Here is a 22,227-nt window from a genome sequence, read left to right as displayed (position 1 = left end):
ACATAAATAAGTGTACTTCTAACTTCACTTTCATTGTACTTTCTAGGATGGCAAGGCCTTCTTCTGTGCCTTTTCCCATGGAGGTCTGAACAGCTGAGTGCCATTGCTCAGAGTCATGCAGTTGCTCTGCAGGCTTGAAGGGAGAGTCTTTCAAACCAGTCAGTACTAGCCATTGGACCAAGTGGAGGTCTTGTTTTCACTTTCCTGTCCTTCTCATGCTTCCATGAGATTACTTGAACACATGAAACAGCTTGATTCCCTAGAGAGGAGCAGGTAAAAGTGATATGAAGTCTTTTTCAAACAGGCTAAACTGTTTGAGGCAAAAAGAAATACTGGAGTGCTAAGAACACCAGCCTTCTTCCCTTCCCCCTCTCTGTCATTCTCCTCTTTTCCTAGCTGAAGATTTTGCCTCAAACTTAAATAGTGGCATGGAGGGGAATCTGCAGTCAAGTCTGGTGAGTTAGAGAGTAGAACTAGGGTACAAAAATATTTTTGTCTTGTCATCACAGGCTAGCTTCAGGTTTGGCTGTTAACTCCTTCCAAGGAAGACAAGAATCTTATGCAAGACCAAGACTTGGTGATTGCCTTAATACTGCCTCTAGTCAAAATCATTCCAGCAATTGAGGTAAAAGTGTCTGTAACTGTCTGCTTTCCAGAAAGTAAAACTGAGCCCAGAGTGTTGCAGTGCTGACTTAGTGGAACTGTGCTGGAATTTTCAATAAGTTCCTGGAAACATCTTGCCCATTATTTTTTGTGAGGTTGACATCTGCCATGTAAGTTTCTCAGGTTCCTTTGGAAAAGACACATGTCCTTGCAAGATGAGATTTATAAATCTTGCTGAGAAAGCAGGAGGAATTTAACTGTGTTGAAAACATAGGTGCTTTACTTGTTGTCTGTTATGGAAATATCCCTGCTCAACCATCCAGGATCCACTCTGGCAGGCACTCTTGCACCACCTGAGCTGGACCAAAGGCCTCTTCCCAGCTATGCCCCCTCACACAGTCACACCAGGTTTCCATCCCTAGGTTTTCCATAGCAGTCTTGAACGTCCCAACCATTAAAATAATTTCATCACAGCACAATTACAAACAAACAGCTCGGGCTGGTGTCTCTGGGGAGGGACCCAGAACAAAGGAACCCCTGGGCTTTTATCCCCTCACCAAGCATGGGAAGGTCTGGGACCGTTGGCTCCTGCCATGTCCCAGTGTCCGGTCCCCTGGCTGGGCCACAGGTCCCCGGGCCCTCGTGTGCCCAGGGTGGGCTCTTCAGGGCCTCTTTGCCTGGGCTGCCCCAGCCTGAGCTCAACCTGCAGCTCCCACTGCAGCTGCACCCCGAGCTACCTCAGTGAACATGTTCCTCAGTGCTGCTTCAACAGTGGCAGGATCCTCCTTCCTCTTTTGTGCAATCTGGAAGAAATAACTTGGGCTAAACTAATGAAGAGTTTGATCTGAGATCCAAATTCTTTCAGCATTAGCGACGTTTCATTAAAACCTTGAAGGGCCTTTATGTTCTGCCCAAATAGTCTTTGAAAAGCTTATTTGCTGTCTAGATTTCATAACCTTTACAGTAAACACTGAAGTGTTGCTGCTGTATTTTCATCTCAGTGGAAGAATGTGATATATGGAAAACTTTGCACTTCTGCTTGTAAAGTAAAGGCAACAAGAGCAGTTTGGTAGAGGTGAGCTATAGCTAATGTATAGTTTGTGTACTGGGACTTAACCCTGCTTTCCAACTCCTAGGCAGTCCTATATGGTTTTCCTTAACTGTTAGCAGCATAGTGGTTAATAAGCTTCTCAGTGCTAACAGATGGGAGACTTTACCTTCATTCTCATGCTGCAGGATAAGACACTGTACTGTGTAGCCATTCTGATTGCTCTCATTCACTCACTATGTGATCTCTTAAAATGCCATTGGGCAGTGACAGCCAGTTCACGGAAGGTCTGCCTTCTAATGAATTACTACTGCCTCATCACATGCTTTTTTTCCCTTTCTTTTATTTATAGATGGCTTTATATTTAAAGCCATTTATATTTATTTATTTTTATTTATTTTCTTTACTATGGCTTTATATTTAAAGCCATTCATTCTCTTACTCCAAACAAGTGAAAATGATTCAAATGAAGTCTCAGAAGTCACATTCATAGTGTGGTACTCTTTGATGTTAAATAAGCTGGTGTTACTCTGAGAAGTGCATAGCTGAGTAAAGCACAGATCTGCAGTGGATATTGGGGTCTTGGTAGTCCCTCATCTACAAACAAAGATGCTCCAATTCATGAAGATTCTTTATGTTAATCCATGGACTAACCTCTATATTGCTTATTATGGCTAGCAGGTCAAAGAAGGGAGGAGCTGATCCTGATTTATTTTTCTGTCTGTGCCTTCCTTTACTAGAATCCAAACAATTTTATAGGTAATGACACATCAGCTTGCTGCTTACAGTATTGTAGACCTACTGTGCTGTTGATACCATATTAAGGCTCCTGAGTTCACCCTAGAAAGAGATTTCATATATAGAACTTTTAGAGGATCCCCAGTGGTGATTGGTAGGAGTAAAATGCAGCAATTGAAGAGTTAAAGTCTTTCAGAGAGCAAGTGAAGAGGTGGATGACATTTAAAGGCTGCTACTGGCTGGGACTAGCGAAGCAACCAGGTGCTGGACTCGATGCCAGCTCAAGGCTGGAGTTGCCAGTGTATTCCTCAGAGTGTGCTGGGTTTGATGCCTGGCTGCAGGCATGTAGTGTGCTGGCACTGCAAGCCATGCATTGCAAGGTGGACATAATGCTGCAAGTAACTGAAGTATAGCTGCCTCTGCTTCTCAGAGGGACATAACTACAAGGGCCATCTACCTTCTAATCAGGGCTGCTGCAATGCCAGGCTCTTCAGCAGACACTCCTAGTTGGTACACGGTTTCACGAGTGATTTTAGGCAGTTGCAGTACATGCTGTGCAAGCAGCCCCATACAGTCAATCAACCTTCCAGGTTATGGACTCTTCAAAGACTGGATAAAACACTTGCCAGCAGTTTATCTGCATACTTATTTTTTTCCCCTCAAACTTGTAGTGACCTTGCCCTAAAGAAGGAAAAGTTTAATTTAATGTACTAATATATCTAATCGGGCATACACATAAGCAGACTTGTTTCTTCATCTTGGAAGTCAACAAAAATGGTCCATCAAACCTTGCAGTAGCTTATGTTCTCATCTTTTCACCTTGGAGTGTGATAAGCCCATCAGTCTTAGAATACAAGACAGCAGTGAAACACTTTTTCACCTGTGGATAGTGCATGTCATAGAATAAACAAATCAGTAAACACCTTTACTTTTAATTCTTGATGGTTAAAATAGTCTTGTCCTCGCAATGAATATCTCATACAGTCTTTGCAATTTTGTAACTACCAAGAGAGCTATGTGGTGCACAGTGCTTCTGCTCTACAGACTTCTACCATGATGAGAGCAGAACATGTAATGAACCTCAAATAGATCTTAACACATCAGCTCTAAGCAATCATTTTTCATATTGCTGCTTTTCCACTGCTTGGAAGACCAGAGGATCTTTCTCTCATGCTGGCTGCAAAATTTTGGGGATTAACACCCCCCTGCAAGGCTTGTCTGGATTCACCCTTGCCAGAGATGGCTGTACTGCATTTGCTGCTAAGCTCTGAAGTTGCTGCACACTAATTATATCCTGTTCTTTTCCAGACCACACGAGCAGAGTTTGATTTGCCGGAGTATTCTGTCCGTCGGCGGTACCAAGACTTCGACTGGTTGAGAAACAAGCTGGAAGAGTCTCAGCCAACGCATCTTATTCCCGTAGGTACTAAGCAAGAATCTGCTGTTAAGGACAGTTGTGCATCTGTCTTCCAAGGGTAATATTTGGATGCAATGTGTCTAGGTTTAAAAAACAGTACTTTATTCTGTTTCGCTTCCCATTCCTGACTAGTTAGGAAGCTTAGGCTTTCCTTGAGTGGCACACCTGAGAGGTAAGCTTTGTCAACCTCCTGCAGGGCAATACATGTGCTGACTACAGTAGCTGTGACATAAATAGAATACATTTAATCTGTTTACTCAATTATTACATCTGTATTTCAAAGCATCTAGGAATTATGAAAAGCCACAGGTACTTCAGGTTCTAGTCTCAGTTTTCAAGATGGCCTTTTGAGCTGGTTTGACAAAGTAATTTAAAACTGCTTGTGCAAACACTTAATAGCACTGACATGTAATAGCACTGACTTGGAAGTCTCAGCCTCTGGTTTGGTAGCTATTGCATGCCTTCAGTAGGTAGAAGTTTGCCTAATAAGATTAGCTAAACTACTGCACCCATTGTTGCTGAAACTGGTGGTGATCTGACCACCTTATTTGATGTGAGGAAGTTAGTACTACCTTATACGTAGGTATAGGAAACCTTTGAGATCACTGCCTTCAGTCCTTTTGAACAAAGACATTTAAAAAGCCCCGTAGGAATTGAATTGGCAGGAAATAGCAACACTACTAGCATACTTTAGCTTGCCTTGGGTGGGTGATGGGGTGGAAGTTTCTCTGCCCTCCCTCCCTCATCAAGGAGTAGACTGTGTGAGAAGTATTGTTAGGTTGCTCTATGGTTGAGCGCTGTTTAAGTCCTTAATTATGCTAGGACTTGCCTCAAGTGGAATAATAGCTGAGTGTTTCAGAGATAAGAAGTACTTCACAAAATCATGTGACACCACTAACTTCCAGCAAATATGTTTAGTGAACAGTAGTGAAAAGAAAGACAGTGAGCTTGAGAGCATAAGGTGGAGGCATGTGTAATGTGTTAAGTGCTCATACTGTTTTCTCACGTCCCATTCTCTGAACAGCTGGAACAATCACAATTCAGCTTCTGCTTCTTGGGTACACTAATAGGCAGCCAGTTCTGCCTGAAGCCTGCAAGGCTGTAAATAATAGTCGAGTAGCAGAAGGTGAGTCATAGCTGGGGAATCAAGCTGCTTTGTTCCTACCAGTAATTTGTTGCAGACAGAACAGCAAACTTTGCATGAGTAGCTGTAATACTGGACATGGAACTGGCTGTAGAACAAGCCAGTTCTAGGTTAGTTAGGTGCATTTGTTCTAGAAAATCTGGAGGTAAAAGGATGTGCCGTTAATAAGGGAGATAAAGGATTTTTTCTGTTTATGCAGAAGTTAGCAATTACAGAATCCCCTAATAATCTCCTTCATGCAGGATATGGTAGGGAGGTTGCTGAATGTTTTATGTATTTATTGTCTAGAAATAGATGAGGTATAGAAGGTAAAGGTGGTTTCAGATGCACTGGCTCAAGTGTTTTCTGAAAAGATGTTTCAAGACAATCTAAGACTATCTGTATTTGTAATTATAAATACTGGAATCCCTGAAAGCTTTCTGTTTTAACAAATTATCAAAAGGGAGTTGTCTTCCTAATCTCAATATAGTGATTCTGCCTAAAATCTTGCTGTAGCAAATGATAATGTCTTATCAGTGCAGTGTGTCATGACAGCCTACACTTGGAAGCCAAAACTAACCTCACTGTGAGTTCCTCTTCATCTCTACAGTTTCTGATAGTTACTTCTTTTTAAAAGATCTGAGACATTCTAATATTTTCTTTCAAAAGACAGTAAAACTGATCTCAGTTCTGTCTCTAGACTACAAAGGTAAAGCACAATTTTAAAACTTATATTAATCTTAAGTCTATGCTGTCTGGACAGAACAAAAGCACATGTAGTGGTAGAGCTGAAATTAACCATGCATCAGCTTAAAAAGTTACCTTTCATCCAAAGTGGTACTGTGTATTCTGTAATCCAAGTGTAACAGGGGGGACTGTATAACTAGCAAGTCTGGAGATAGTCTGGGTTTACAGTCAAACTGAACTGCAGAGATGAACTGCAAAATAGTAAGATGTAAAAGTGAATGTATCATCAGGCTTTTGTCACTTACAGAAATATACCCAGGAAAGTCAGCTGTGATAGATGACCAGGTGTGCTCACACTTCAGAAAAGATCCAGCCATTTTCTGTGTCAAGCCCCTGGTTTGGTTTTGCTCAGTGTTCTCACTAAGGCTGTTGGCCTTTTACAGGAGGGCCCTGTTCAAAAGCTCTAAATTGTTCATAGAGGGTTTGTGGGAAGTAGAATTGTGCAGTTTTCCGAGTTTCCTGAGGCTGGGCAGCCTTGCTTCAGCACTGGCTGGTGGCGGGGGTGGTGGTTATGTGTGCTTCTCTTATAAATAGCATGCAGCTCTTCTGGCATCTCTTCAGAGCTGGATCTTGAATATGGATAGCACTAGGGAGAACAATCTAAGCTATGCTACAAGTATTTAGTGTGAGTACTGTTTGACTTCCCTGGTGTGTCTCTCAGCTGAAGCCATTCAGTAGAATGGCTAGCTTTAAGCCAGACCAGCTTAAGGATAATTTTGAGCACAGCTTGCATCCCATCTGATGCACGGTACCTGTTCACAAACACAATGTTTCAGTTCCTGTTAAGACTGGAATTTGATTGCTTTGTTTATTTCCAAATTTCCAAAACAGAAGCAAGTTTTTGGTCTTTTGAATCTTGTACTGTTTGCTTATCTCTGACAGCCTCTTCCTGAAAAATTTGTGGTGAAGGGTGTTGTTGATCGCTTTTCGGAAGAGTTCGTGGAGACAAGGAGGAAAGCATTAGACAAGTTCTTGAAGAGAATAACTGATCACCCAGTGTTGTCTTTTAATGAGCACTTCAACGTCTTTCTCACAGCTAAGGTAAGCCAGTAACTTTCAAATACAGTTGTTGACCTTTGCAGTCCCTTCTGAAATGAGGGTAAAAAGGCATTAACAAAACTACATGAGCAGATCAGAGCTTCCACTTCCTCCAGAGGGTTATTGGGCACTCTGACTATTGTGTGTGACAGACCCTTGTGTGTGACAACAGTATGGGTTCCCTGTGCTTGAAGGGAAGAGGAATCCTCTCTGCAGATTGATAAATTGAATTCTCCAGACTTTCTTGTTTTGTAGCATGTAATCCTATTATGCAAGAGAGAATAAAAATTCAGAAAACTATAGACTTTAAAATCCTCTTTTGGGGAGGAGGGAAGGGGGAGAGGAAGAAGAGTCTCCCTTGCACAAAAGCTTGTGAATTTCTTGACTTTTTATCTTGTCTGTTCTTTTTATACTGCTTGCACTTGATGCCCTCAAAACTAAGCATGGAGGCCTCATTCTTGTTTGTTCTCAGCCAACAATTTCATGCATCTCTTCTGCATGACTCATGCAGGAATAGTGCAATTTTCTTTGGCTTTCTTTAGAACTGCATTTCAAATAAGACTAGGAGGACTTGCAGCTATGCTTGGGTTTTACCAGATAGGTGAGAAGTGCTGTAAAGGTATGCCCTTCCAAAGTCACATTAATCTAGCTCACTTAAATGTGATGTTTGAGCTCATTTCAGGTTCATGCTTTGCTTGCTGTTAATAATCAATTTCCAGTGTTTTTATTTCCCCTCCATGGTGAAATTAACCACTGAAACAAGCCAGAAATGCAGAATTTGTTTAAATGTCTTATAGCTAGTTCCTCTTTTGATCTGTCCAAACACAATGCAGCTTTCTTAGCTGCTCTATTTGTCTTCTGCCATCCCTGCAAAATCAATGTCAAGGGCTTCATCCTCTGCTTTAGGAAGAGTTTGCCTTGAGATTACAGAGCATCCTGGGGAAAGGATGCCTGTTCTGCTGAATGGTTCTAATGTTTGAACCTGGTCTAGTGGAGCAGTGAGGTGTCAGTTCAGTGTACTAGGATTTCAGAATTTAGTTACTACAGGAAGTTGTAAGATCACCTCCTGGTTGAAGAAGAGAGACCAATGTTTCTTCATATTCCCTCTTTGGACCTGTAACATACCAGAATGCTTGAGAGAGTGAGTGAATAATTTTGAGTTCAAGGATCTTTTCTGATGCCTGCTTGTAGCTCATACTGATGACATGTGGAAAGAAAAAATCAAATTGCATTTAAATGCAAACATAATTGAAAATTACACTAGCTGCTAAGATGTCAGGTTTTCTTAATCAGGCTTACATTGGACTTACATTAAGTACTGGGAAGGAATACCATAGTACATGTTTTGAAGATGGCTATTTTTATTTGTTTTTTGGGGTTTTTTTTTAAGAAAAAACTTTAGTCTCTTAAGCTTTTAGTCTCGTCTGTAGTAATACGTCTGAATTCTTGATCTCTACAGCCTACTTGGTCTGAACACATCTCTTCCTCAGGCTCTATAGGACAACCAAACTATAGCTCCTGAGTCTGTTTTGAGATGTTGAATACTGACCTCTGCTGGAAGAAATAAAACGAAACATTGTCAGCGTTTTGACTAACTAAAACCATTTTTTTCTGGTGTACTGTTAAGGTGAAATCCCATGAAAATTGTAGAGTAGCAGTCTTGTTAGCATAGATAATCTGAAAGTTGGTTTATGCAAATGTGTAAAGGAGTGAGAAGGAGGTTTACACTTTCTGTGCAGCAATATGGATGCATCTGACCCAGCCTGAGCTACAGTCTCTCTTGCAGAGAAGTTTTGCTGGTCTCCTCACGCGGCATTTTTTCTGCTTGCAGTCTTCACCTGCCTCCTGTTTGACCACAGAACTGGAGTGAGGAGGCTGCTTACCAAATAGGTGTGCAGTGTGTAGCTCTGTAGTAGGTCAGTAGAGCCAGCTGGTGCATCTGATTAATACCAGTATTGTACTGTTATTGACTTAGAAGTATGTGTAGATGAATGATGTGAAATGTTTTGGTGGAACCAGAACTGTTAATAAGCTTGCTTCCCTGGTGAGAGTACAGGAAAATGGGAAAGTATGGCCATATGCAAAGTTGGCCTACTTGTTTATTTCTAATGTACTTCATACTATTCTCCTGGATAATTTATCTCCATGGAGCCTTGAAGCTGTGCTCAACTGTACTGCTTGTAGAAAGCCTTTGTTCAAGGCTGTGTGTCAGATGTAATCTGTTGCTTTCACAAGATTTGATCTTGACTGTAAAGTATCCTTCACTGTATTAATATTTAAACATGTAAGTGAGTATTCCTAAACATACTCTTTTTTGTTTCTTTTTTGTTGTTTGTTTGTTTGTTCATTTTAATTCCTAGGATCTTAATGCCTACAAAAAGCAAGGAATGGCTTTGCTGTCAAAGATGGGGGAGTCTGTCAAATACGTTACAGGAGGCTACAAATTAAGAAGTCGGCCACTGGAGTTTGCAGCCATTGGGGATTATCTGGACACATTCTCTCTAAAGCTTGGTACCATTGATAGAATAGCACAACGGATCATCAAGGAACAGCTGGGTAAGGAGACAGGATGTTCCATCATAATACTCCAGTCTGAATGTTCTGTGTCTTATTCTGGGTGATATAATGATAATAACAATTTGTGTTGATGATTCTGGCCTGTAATAAGTCACACACAGGGCAAAATCTAATGCCTGTTCCAGATTTTAGAAAGGCCCAAAACACAGTAACACAGTATCTGATATTAGCTCAATTTAAATCTTGTTTTTAAGTTGAGTAGTTTTTTGAAAGATTTCTGGAGTAATTTTTTGAAAAATTTTTGAAAGATTACAGGTGGGATAACCTGTAGATTCCACCTGGAGGAATACAAATGGAATTCCTAGATGAAGACAAGCTTTACGAGACTGTCTTAGTAGAGTTAGGTTTTACGTATGTTTAAAAAACTGACCTTGGCTACTGCACAGGTGCAAGAGTCTTTGTATTGGCAGTCTGTAGGAATCATAAGTTAAGAAAGAGACAACTTGAACCTGCCACCTGTGCAGCTCTATTAAGAGAGCTCTATTAAGTCTATTAAGAAGCTAATGTAAGCGTTGACTCCCTGTGGGGATTAATGTTATTCAAAATTGGTGCGTGATTTCACCTATTTTGTGTTTGCTCATCTTTGTGCCTTGCTCTTACTCTGTAATCTGTTTTTTTCATTTGCCCCTTGTAGAATACTTGGTGGAACTACGAGAATATGGACCTGTTTATTCAACCTGGGGAGGGCTGGAGGTTGAGCTATCAGAGCCACTGGAAGGAGTGTCTGCCTGTATTGGGAATTGCTGCACAGCTCTTGAAGAACTCAGTGAGGACATGACAGAAGACTTCCTGCCTGTGCTTAGGGAATATATATTGTATGCTGAGTCCATGAAGGTAAAGAGAGCCCTGTGGCAGAAAGCGCTGTCGTGTTTGCCTGGAATTAGCAAGTTCATTTGTTTTGAACAGTGAGAAATGGTGGTCATGGGAAAAGTGGGGAAGTAATACATTAAGTAGGAGGATATTTTCATAGTCAAAACAAAGTTAGGTATGTTTAATAGCAGGGTACTGCATGAATAGCATTATCTGTCTGCTCTGCTCTTCAATCAAGCTAGGGTCAATATTATAGGGTGTACACAACATGTGCACCCTACAATAAATAACCAGTGAGTTGCCCCTTCATTGGTTTGGCAGGTGATACTCTATAGGAGACTTCCAGTGGCTGCCTAGACTCTCTCTTTGAATTGAAGCTAGTTGTGCTTCAGCTCTTCACTACTTCACTACAGAGTCACTGTGGGGTCCAACAGGAATTACAGCATTAGCAGTTTATATCACTCGTATGAAGCAGAGTTGGGTGCCTTATTTTAGAACCATGTGTCCAAATGATAGATATTGCTTCCTCTGTCATCCCTATACCCTAGGCATGATATGTCTGTTAAGTTCTGCATACCAAGTAACTGCTTAAAGATGGTATTCTGTGACTCATAATTTTTAGGAACTTGATGTTTTACTGCTTACGCAGACATAATAAAAGCTACTTTAATGTGGGTTTTATTCTCTTGAAGTTATGGAGCGTTGGTAATCAATCACATCTAATGGGGAAAAGAATTACTGAGTTAACTTTACTAAAAAATTATATCCAGGACTTTAGTTTATCCATCAGAGCTTTTCACAACTTGCCTGTGGCACAGTACGTGTGCCATATGTATATATCAGTCCCACTATGGGGTACTAGCAGACAAGCTCCTTCTGAAGACTTATCATTTGGAACAACTGTTACAAGGCTGTGATATGCACTCCTTTACAGATCTAATAGCCCACCGTAAACTTACAGTCTTACATATAGTCCTTACTTACATGGTAGTCCTTCTCTGTCTTAATGTCATCCTATGCTTCTCAAACTGAGAATTTAAACACTTTCTTGTGATCTTTTCCCAGCTTCAGGAGTTGTACATCTTTGTGGTTAAAGTATTCTTGCAGGTGGCTTTGCACTAATTCTCTGGGTATATTCTTTGCTTTTGTTACCATGGATTTGGCCCCAGCATGAATAAGTTGTATTTTCTTTATGGGTCTATTAACAGTAAAGTATTTCTTGAACAGAGTGAGCTGTAGGAAGCCTTGTCTTGGGATGTTTGGACTGTAGGAATTGGAGGTGGATGGAGTGTGATTACAAATAAACAGAGTGTGAGGCTAGTGATTAAATACTTTAACTCAGAACAAATAAACAGAGTGTGATTACAAATAAACAGAGTGTGAGGCTAGTGATTAAATACTTTAACTCAGAACATCTGGCTTTTGATGCTAAAAATACCTACCAAAGATGGCATCTGAAGGGGCAGGCTGAATTGTGAGAGGTGCTCTTCAAAAATACAGCAGGAGAAATTTTTTTAAGCTGAAAGCCAGGGTTTCTTCAGCTGAAGAGGTACTTTAGGCAGATAATCACCACTCACCACAGGCAGAGCAGCATTACAGACTTGCACCTAGGCTTCCTTTTGGTCTTTTACAGCCCTTTTAGAATGGCACTGTCTCCAAGCCAACACTTACTTTACTGTCTAAAGTACTTGTTCAGCTAAAGAAACCCTTGCTTTTTAGCTTGAACTGTTTAGACTGTTGACTTGACTTTCTAGTGCTCTAAAGAATTACGCTGTTTAGCGTCTGGCTTGGACATCTTATTAGCTTTACTCAGTCTAAAAATTTGGAAATTGAGAACAAAAACTACTATTATCAAAGACAGACGGTTTGTATTTTCCTTTCTTCTCAAATAGCAAAACTGAACTCTCTCAGGTTCTACAAAGTGCAGTTTTCTTCTGTTAGAAAACATCAGCCTGTTTCTGTTTCTGAAGTGAGCAGCTACTGAACTGTCCTTTCAGAATCCGTAACACTAAGTAAGTAACTAAGGTTAGTAAGGAGTGCACCCTTGGAGTGCAGGAGACTTTCTGTTGAAAGGGTGGTCCTCTTCACTAGCAGTGCATTCCTCTTCATCAGCTGCTGTGAGGACTGCTTGTGAGATGAAAGTCTGTTTTGTTCTTTCAGAGCATATCTTTTGCACAGTGTACTTGATGGAAGGTAACTCCTCAGGTACTAGGAGTTCAGTGAAACCTTGGTTAGCTTTCTTTGTTGTACACTGTACCCCTGGTGTAGGTGTGGGAACATGATCTATAGAGCAGTCATAGCTGAATGTCCCTTGAGTAAGAACTGCCAGATTATTGTCACTGTTCAGAGATGAAGAGGCCTTGATGTCTTCAGGAGCACTGTTGTACCTAAGGAGAAGAGCCTGAGGGAACTGCACCCCAGTAGTTCTGCTTGAATAGAAAATTGGTTGTTTCGAGGGAAGCCTAGCCTCTGGATTTGTTTGAAAGATTTGCAGAACAGGGCAGAAGCTGGTGTTGTGTCCTTGAGTTAAAATGTGTGCTGGTAGTGTCTGGAAGAGACCGACCCTTTCCAAATTACTTGCCTTGCTCAGCACTGGTTAGGCCACAACTGTCTTCAGTTTTTATCCCTGCTGCACACAAGAAGATGTGGATAAGCTGAAGAGGGTCTGGAAGAGGACCAGAGATGGTCAAGGGACTGAGAAGACTGCTGTATGAGGAAAGGCTGAGAGAGCTGGGTATGTTCAACCTTGAGGAAGAAGGCTTAGGGAAAATCTTATCACCACCTACCAGTATTTAATGATTGAGTACAAATATGATTAAAGCTCCCTTTTCACAAGAAGACCCATGGAAAAACGGGGACAGTCAGTGCAAATTACTCTTGGGGACATTTTCATTAAACACAAGAGGAGAATTTTCACAATGAGAACAATCATCCTTTGCAATAATGTCTCCAGGGAAGTGGTGGACTCCCCAACACTGGACACATTTAAGATCCAGCTGGACAGGGTGCTGATCCATCTTGTCTTTTGCCAAGAAGGTAGGATGAGCTAATCCTTGAGGTCTCTTCCAGCCTGGTATTCTGTGGTTTCTATTACATGTCAAGGTGATGTCTCAGTTCCTGGTGCAGCAAGGCCCTTGTCAGCAAACATGGTACCACATTTGCTGATGTACATTGGTGTTGCCCTGGGAGGCATGTGCAGAGGACAAAATCTCCTGTACACGATTCAGTGCAGATATTAGGATGTTACATGACTTCTGTTTGCTCAACATTGCTATAAAGGTTTATCATGTGACGTGACCCCCCGGGGTGTTCTTGGACATTACTTTTAAGGCATGTTTAAAGCAAGCACCACACTAGTAGGTAACTGTGTCCTTAAGGGCATGGAGTAACTAGAGATCCTCTTGTGATGTTTAGTCACAGTAGGAAGCTATGGAGTGTGCAAACAGGATTGAAATTTAAATTTGAGGTAAGAGGCTGATGGCAAGCTCCTCAAAGCTCTGTGTGGGCCAAGGTGGAATGTTTCAACTAAATACAAAATGGTGAAGGACCTTCTGAAACTAGGCTAAGTCTTTCATGTTAAGATACCACTGGTATAGTTCTGGCCTGAAATAACTGAAGTGTGTTGATTGAGGTTTTTTAGTTTTGAGTTTGGTTTCTTCCAACTTTTTTTTTAAAAAAAACTTTTTTTCCCTCTGAGTGAGGCCTTAATGAGTATTGCATGGTCTGTGGTAATTTTTAGGATACTTGATGCAGAGCTTTTCATAATTGCTGCTAAAGCATCAAGGCATCAATCTAGAACAGAGGAGATTGCTTAAAGGTGCCAGAGGAAAATACGGGACAAGTGAAAGGGAGGGTAATATTTTTTTCGTTACCTACAGGTCAGCCATTACTGGATACTTAAAACCATATTCACAAGCTCATTATTAGTGGTCCCCAGTAGGTGGACTTGAGCGCTTAAGGGGAATTAAGACACCTGTTCTTTGAATCCATTTTGCCAATAACTGTTAATCATTGGCTACTCCTGGTAGAGATTCAGCTTCCTGCACTAACTCCAGGCTTCTAAAGGCAAAATACAATTGCTGGAGGCAGTTGTTTTTCACAGAAGAAATTTCAGTTGATTCAGGTTCAAGAGGCAATACAAAGTAGAAATATCTATTAAATCTCTCAGAATTTGTTGCATTGGTAACCTCAATCACTTAAAGGCCATCCCAGATAGTTGCATAGATTCCAAAAAGAAGGGGCAGTGTTGCGGTTTTTCAACCAAACACAACCAGTGGTATGATTCTTCATCCTTTTTGGAACAAAAGGGAGAGTTGAGCTCTTGAAGGTGAATTCTTCAGGTTTGCCCTCTTTTTATTGACTAATCTAATAGTAGCTTTGTGGATGGAGTGCCATTCCCATTTATAATGGATTGAACATCCCTACTCTAGAGCAGCTGCATTGGTGACCTTCTCTTGGCTTAAGAAGGAGGAGAGGGATGATGATTAATACATATATGTACGTCCTTAGTTGCTCTTAATTAGATCTAGACTGGCTGTTAGAGGAGTTACTTTTTTAAAAACATGTTTCGGTAGGCAGCACTGCACATAACTAGTCATGTGTTACTAGCCTTGTCTGGACGTGTTGCAATGAGTAGTTACCACTTGGTGTCCTAATGGGACAATTCCTTCTGGATGTCCGAAGGGAAGACTCAAAGCCAAGTTAGCTGCAATAGAATTTCAAACTTACAGAGAGTGTTGGTTGACTCCCCTCTGAGCACTTTTAATAATAACTTTGCATCGACAGAGTAATTTAAAAATACGAGTTGTTTCTTTGTGAAACCTGAAGTGGTAAGTTTCCTGCTCTTGCAGATATGAAGCTGTTTATTTTTTAGAAAGACTAATTCCTGTGGTTCTTTTCAAACTGTAAGATTGTAATATAAACTTGGTGAAGTTCTTTGTGGATATAGTACAAACTAAGGGTAGCATCTTTGCCTCTCTATTTTGAAAATACTCTGTCAATAAGATGTTTACTGCTTGAGAAGCTCTCTCAGGCAGTCCAGTGCTTTTCATGTAAATTGTTCTTTTCATAATTTTATTTTTTTTAATTAAACCAACAACTAACCCCCCCCCCCCCCCCCCCCCCCCCCCCCCCCCCCCCCCCGCCTCCAGCTGATCTAAAATAAAGGCTTGCTTTTGCTCTAACACTGGAATGTGACAGCTTGCTTAAAAGGATTCTGAAGAGTCTTTGCAAGTGAAAAGGGATTTGTAATACCTTCTGTGGTGGTCTTCCTGTCTCTTAGCCAATGCTGTTGTCTGTCTGCTGCTTGAGGATATCCGAAACTTTACATTAGTCCTTGTCAGCTTTCATGTTTTTGTATCCTTTTCATGGTAGTAATAGGTCAACTGATTAATTAAATTTACTTGCTCAGGATTATATTAGTGGTTTCATGATTGCTTCTATATTGCATGCCTCCAGCTTATCCAAATGTTGAATTTTATATGCCCCTGCCAGCAAGTGCTGTTCATTATTAAAAGCTACTCCCTAAATGCTGTAAAACAGGACAGAGTATATCTGGAAGTCTGACTTTGGGCTTACTTGGCACTGAAGATGTATCACTTTAGAGTTTCTTGTGGCCTGGGGGAAAGAAGAAGAGGATCCCTTCACAGCTCTCTTTTCTCTTGCCCATAGAATGTTTTGAAGAAAAGGGACCAAGTTCAAGCGGAGTATGAAGCAAAACTGGAAGCAGTAGCCTTGAAAAGAGAAGACCGTCCAAAGGTTAGCACTTAAAATTGCTCTACAAAAACAGTTTGCACTACAGTACTTCCTGAAATGAATGGAGAAGCAGAACTTGCTTTTTTCATGGATCTGGGGGCTTCTTTGCAGTTTAAGCAGTTTCTGGCAGAACAGAAATTTGTTGTTGGCAAGCTGGTGTGAAATAAAACCTAAGTATAAATATATGTAACTTGTCTAACAACTTCTGAACTACTGATCTCTCACAGTTCAGAGCAGGATGACTCTGTAACACTTCAACAACAGACAGCAGTCAGTTGGACTGTTCAGTGACAGGTTAACAAAGCAGTGGTAGAACAGTCCCTGGTGACTCAGCAGTATGCCAGCTCACTGAGTTAAAGTCCTGTCCCTGGCACTGTGAAACTGTATTGTTGCAGAACCCTGGGTTTGGCTGTGGAAAACTCCTTATTTTGCCATTTCTGCTAGGGAGCTCTACCTGCATGATGCTGAACAGAGATGGCACGTGTCACTGGATGACAGGTTTTGGCTGGGCACCATGCAAAAGCAAAGCTGTGAACTGACATGCTTACACTGCCACCCGCTTCTGCATGAAACACAGTGCAAGAGCCTTTTCTTAAATCACTGTAGCTTTAACTGATGATGGCAATAGGGTTTGTTCCCTTCCTCTGTTTGGAGGTTTTTGGTTTCCCTTGTATTTGTGTTAATAATTAATGGGTGACTTTCCAGTATTATGACTACTATACAATAACGTTCACTCTACAGTAGGTTCACATAATATTTTGAATCTAAGAAGCTGAAGAGGATGAGAGCACAGAAATGCAAAAGTGTTTTTCTGATCTTTTGGCTATAAAAACAGTGGTGTACTAGGTGTTTTGTGGTGCTCTTGTATGTGGGTCTACTACCTGTCCCTCTGCTGGCTGGTGTGGTATACACTCCACTTCCTCAGTAGAACTGGCTTTGTATAAACAGGAGCTAGCAGTTGTGTCTAGGATGGAGGGAACTAAACCTAGCATATCCAGCAAGCTGGTTCTTAGACATTTCACTGTACCAATCTTGCGCATGTTAAAAGTCCTTTGGATCTCATACCTCGGAGGGATTATTTTGAATAACTTTTGGAATACTTTTTTGAATACTTACATCTTCTCTTCAGAGTATCAGAATATTTTTTGGCAACTGTTTTACCTTTTTGTAACATAAGTAGTTTGTGTCATTTACAAGATGAAGTTGAACAAACTGCGTAGCACTCCTTGCATGTTCACAAAATACTGTCTGTGGGGTTTTCAGAATCTTTCCAGCTGGAGGATGTGTCATTACCTGTAAGAGCTGATAGCTCAGAGCTGTGCCTAGAAGCATATCTTACATTCAGCAAGGTCTCCTGGCTCTATGACATGCTGGAAACTAAAAGGTGGCAGAGGGCTGCAGTCTCGTCCCGCGGCCACAGGAGCTGACGGGTGCTGGCTAGCCGCTCCCCGAGAGACCAGTGGAGACCACAAATCCCGCCACTGCCAGGTCCTCTGCGAGAACCCCCGAGTAGTGGCTCCGTCTGCGACGTGGTGACACAGGCGTGAGCAGAACTGCGAAGCACTGAGGTGAAGGAAGGAAGGAGCGGACACACCTATGGGTGCCAAGGCGTTTTACTGACCCAGGCGGGGCCAGTGACGGTGTCAGAGAATGACCGTTGGGGAGGCACTGATAAAGGGGATGGGCGTGACGGGAGGAGACAGAAGGGAACCAATGAACGAAGCCCAGGGGAGGAGCGAGGGACACAACTGAACCAATAAGAATGGTACAGGGGAGGGAAAAGGCTCAGGAGACAAATCATATCTTAAGTAAGGGATGATTGACAGAGAAAATTCTCAAAATAAAGGGGGGGGTGGTTACAATGATGGACAGGTAACTGGCAGGAGGAACAAACCATTATGAGGGAGAACATGGGGGGAACCGAGGGCCAAACCATAATCTTAACTTATAAAAAATAACCAACTTTACAATAAAACCCGTATAGAACACACCGTGCTACAGAGGATCATGTTGTGGAATGGTGTTTGTCTTCCTTGGCATATTTGCTGATTTGGTTGAAATGATGTAAAAAGATCCCAAACAAAACTTTAAGAGATCAAAGGCCTTTTTTTAGATCTTGAAAGATAAGCCTATCACTACTTAAAAATCTCTCACTGGAGGGCATTCTGGGACTCCTGTGCACATACCCAGCCTGGCATCACAGAGCTCACCAGGCCATTAGATTGTTCTGGCAGTGAGATCAGCCTAGAGCTCAGTGGCCTATGAGTGCAGAAGGCTTGTAGTGCTGCTGTGGCTCTCTGTCAGCAGGTACTGCTCAGAATGCTGAAGCTTACACCAAAAGCCACCACAGTGGCTTACACCACAGTGTGGTGGTGTTTACCAGTAGCATCATGGTGTTTGTGTGGTGTCTGCAGCCTTTCAGTTTCTAACATGTGCAGTGGTGAAATGCCTCTCAACCATTTCTGACCCATGCTGGAGCTGATTTTGCAGTAATCTAACCAGCACAATAAAGAATGGGTGTGGTTTTGTTTTAGTGAGATGAAGTTTGCCTCTGATGATTTGTTTTATTCTGTCTACCTCAAGGCTTTGAAGTGTGGTGATCTATGGGAACAGTAAATATGGCAGTGCAGAACTTGAAGTAGAAGGTGGGGGAAAAAGGCCTTGTAATAGATAACTGTTTCCCAAGAGCTAGGAAGGTAGAAATATCTTATGCAAAGATTGGTTGTCTAATTAATGCTGGATTTGTTGTACTTTTGGAACATTTGCTACTTGGTAATGCTGATATAGAAGAGTTTTAAAGTGGACATGCTGTTTGTAATTGACCACACCAAATTACAGATATTAGGCAAGCTTAGATTTTAAGAGAACAGAATCATTGTGAAGAGGATTAGATGCAGATGCAGAACTTTGTATCACATATGTACAACTTTATGCTTAGTTCTTGCCTGCCTATACCTCTCTCATCAGTTGAAATTGACTACTAAAATAGTCCTGGCCCCTTTAAGAGTGTGTTGGAGTTTCAGCAACAAGTTTGAGGGGTTTTTGAGCTATTAAGTAGTTGAGAGCAGGTATCAGTAAAGCAGTAGCATTTTTCCTGAGTCCAATCTACTGTCTTCCTGGTTCTTAGTTATTAGCTAATATTTAGTGTCTCCATTGGTAAAAACAGATAAAAGTATCAGCTTTGATGCTTCAGCTTGGGCTAAATTTGATGACAAACATATAATATCTCTTTGCATTTGAGTTTTCACTGATATAAAGTGCTTAAATGCTGTTACTTAACTTAAAATTTTGTCGTAACCACTGAATTGCAATTTATGTACTAGGAAGCTGCAGTTTGTAAGGTAAGGCATTTGCACACCCAGATAGGACTGCTGCATGTGCAGACACTATTTTCTTGATGTCTTTGGAGACTTAGTTGGAGTTAGCTGTTGTTGTTGTTCTTAATGAGAGCACACGTGACACATCTCCTGACCACTGGGTTATCCCTGTAGCTCTAAATTCATACAGCCCTCTCAGCCTGAGCAGCCAGAGACTTGCTGTGAGAAAGAACAGATTTCTACATATCTTCATTGTGGTTTCAGATCCTGGCAGAAGAAGCAGGGAGCTGGTGAGTGCTTAGAAGCTAAGTTAGTTAGACTGGGAAATCTTACATGGTTTTGCTTCCAGACTTCGTAAATATTTCTCTTGATAGCCTAGATTTCCCCATTAAGATAGCAGAGTACTTCTGATGCAAGGCATGCATGCCTTGAGGAGAGCATCCCCTAAATCTTACAGTCACTGGCTTGGTTGTTCTTGTCTGCAGCCTGTGAGGAAACTTCATCTGGAGTTGCAGCAGAGTGAATTCTGTAGCCATAGGTATAGTGCTCAGACATGGCAGTGAGAAAAAGTATCTACTGAACCTCCAAGCTGCCTGTAGTGTAAATTCAGTTGTGTGAATAAAGGGGAACTCAAATCCCATGAGTGTAAAGAGCTCCTGCATGTCAAACAGGTTGGTTTATTGAAGAACAGATGTAAGACCTTCTGTGAGTAATAAAGTGATCAGCCCTAATCCATGTCCTGGAGCAGAAACACAGTCAGTGTGTTTCTGCCTAAATTGAGTACCTTGCCAAACTGCAAGATAGTAGCCCACCTCAAACTTCATGTATCCGTGAAAAGCTTATTATGTAGTCTGTTAATCCTCTTCCTTCTTTCACACCCCTTGGAGTTTACTAATAAAGTATCAAGTACGAGAGGAGCTACCCCAAAGTTCTTCAAATGTTCTTCATTCTGTATTTTGCCTTTGTGCAAGTCACAGCTTCCAGAGCAAATGTTCACTTCTCACTTTGGTACCAGGATTCAGGAGTTTCTTCTTCTGAGCTCATGGGCTTAGTCTGCATGTCCTTACAGCATTCCTGTCTGTGTGGACCATGCAGCAGTGAGAAGGGAAAAAAAGGTGTTCATCTTTCCTGCTTGAGGAAACACTAGTAAATTATTCCTGTATTTGCCTGGTGATATACATTATATTAGTTAAAACATAAGCAAAGAACACCAATTTAGTTGGTCTAAAGTGTGTGTACCTTTAGACCAACTAAGTGAGTTGGTCTAAAGGTAGGCGAGTGACTACTGTCAAAAATTCATTTAAATCTCTACCTCAGCTTGCAGCAGGCTGTCCTTCAAGATGTTATTTGTTGCTTTTGCATGGTTGCGTGTCCATTGTTGAGCCTAAAAGTCCATGAGCCAATCCCATGTTGATGATCACGAGTGCTGCGCAGTTAAATTTTGTTCAGGAAGCCTGGAATGTTAAAAGTGGAAGCTAGAAACTAAGGACTTAGAAATTTTATTCTGCAGTTGTCAATACCGAGGTGTCTTACCCACCTTTTTTGATAAACCTAAATGTTGTTGTTATATACACATTGGTGTAAATTGGGACATTCCTACTGCAGCTGTAAATGGGAAGCAGAAAAGCTTGCTGTGGAGCTAAGCTGCTTAGTTTGAGCACTAGGAAGCGACTCTCAGTACCACTACTTAGGCCAAATGGTTTTTCTGTGCCTTTAAAAGGTGCTTCCTCCACACCTCTATATCAGGCATGGAGATGGACAAGCACAAGCGCTCACCCACCTCAAACAGCAACAAACAAATTAAGCAATCTCATATCCTCTCTAGTTCAGAACCATAGCTTTTTCCCTGCAGCCATAATTCAGTAGATTCAGGATAACTACTGCTTTGTGAACTTACCCTTTCTTCTGTAGTTCTGCTCAGTAAGGTTTGAGCTAATTCAGCAATCTAGCACTCTTACTGACAGTTTTAATCCTCATTTATCTTGCTGCAGGTACCCGCAGATGTTGAGAAATGTCAAGACCGAGTAGAATGTTTCAATGCTGACTTGAAAGCAGATATGGAGAGATGGCAGAACAACAAAAGACAAGACTTTAGGCAGCTACTCATGGGGATGGCAGATAAAAACATCCAGTACTATGAGAAGGTATGTGTCACTGTTGGAGCACTGGCCGGAATAAGAGTAGTTTATTTTCCTCTGAAATGGTGATAATTCTTCAGGAAATCTTCACACTGTCTTGAAGACAAGAATATTAGACATCTGAAGCTGCTCTTTGTCAGAGTTGGAAGTTGTGGTCAAGTGAACTCTGTCAGACTAGTGGTCTTTTGCAAGTCAGCACTCTAACAGCGTTTTATCATGCATGCTTGTCTGTTTTGCACTTTTGAATTGAACAAATTACTGAGCAGCAGAGGTAGTGATTAAAAAAAACCCAGAATTACACATACTAGTAATACTACGAGAGTAGAAAAATCCCTTGATTCTGCCTTTTCTGAACAAAACTACATGAGTTAATGCATGGCCACAGACTCATATATAGATTTAACTTATACATCTGCTATGTATAAGTTATTCTAATTCCTGTCCCTTTGTGCATCATTCTGTCCCTTGTATATTAGTCCTGAAAACAGCTAGCCTCTGCCCTTTTTCAGTTGGTGTATTTGTACCTGAGGTTTAGTGTTAGATTTTTTTTATTTTTAATTAAAAGGACGTTGACATTTAACTGCATATGCTTCCAATCTAATTTTCTTTTGTGCTAGAACAGTGTGGCCCAATGCAGTGGTTGATACCATAGATCACAGCACACAATGGTTTGGAAGGGACCTTAGAGGTCATGTAAGTGTCAACCTCCTGCTAGAGGTAGGGATGCCTTTCACTAGAGTAGGTGATTCAGAGCCCCATCCAGTATGAACCAAAACCACTTGCAGCGATGGGGCATCCACAGCTTCTCAAGGAAAGGTGTTCCAGTGTTTTCTTATTCTAAAAGTAAAGAATTTCTTCCTAATTGTCTAATCTAAACCTGCCCTCTTCCAGTTTAAAGCACTGTCCCTTTTCCTATC

At 41.3% G+C, this 22,227-nt stretch overlaps 1 protein-coding gene across 1 annotated transcript in view; it reads left to right on the top strand.

The window, feature by feature from the left end:
- SNX30 (sorting nexin family member 30) overlaps positions 1 to 22,227 on the top strand; it is a 52,841-nt gene that overhangs the window by 24,457 nt on the left and 6,157 nt on the right. The window contains exons 3-8 of the mRNA XM_036403537.1: positions 3,698 to 3,808; positions 6,559 to 6,717; positions 9,075 to 9,270; positions 9,926 to 10,125; positions 15,772 to 15,858; positions 21,164 to 21,316. Of these exons, the coding sequence (XP_036259430.1) occupies positions 3,698 to 3,808; positions 6,559 to 6,717; positions 9,075 to 9,270; positions 9,926 to 10,125; positions 15,772 to 15,858; positions 21,164 to 21,316 (906 nt within the window). The remainder of the gene's footprint in view (positions 1 to 3,697; positions 3,809 to 6,558; positions 6,718 to 9,074; positions 9,271 to 9,925; positions 10,126 to 15,771; positions 15,859 to 21,163; positions 21,317 to 22,227) is intronic.

This window comes from Molothrus ater, chromosome Z, assembly GCF_012460135.2.
Source record: "Molothrus ater isolate BHLD 08-10-18 breed brown headed cowbird chromosome Z, BPBGC_Mater_1.1, whole genome shotgun sequence".
Taxonomy (NCBI): Eukaryota; Metazoa; Chordata; class Aves; order Passeriformes; family Icteridae; genus Molothrus; species Molothrus ater.
This window is presented reverse-complemented; position numbering and strand designations above follow the sequence as displayed.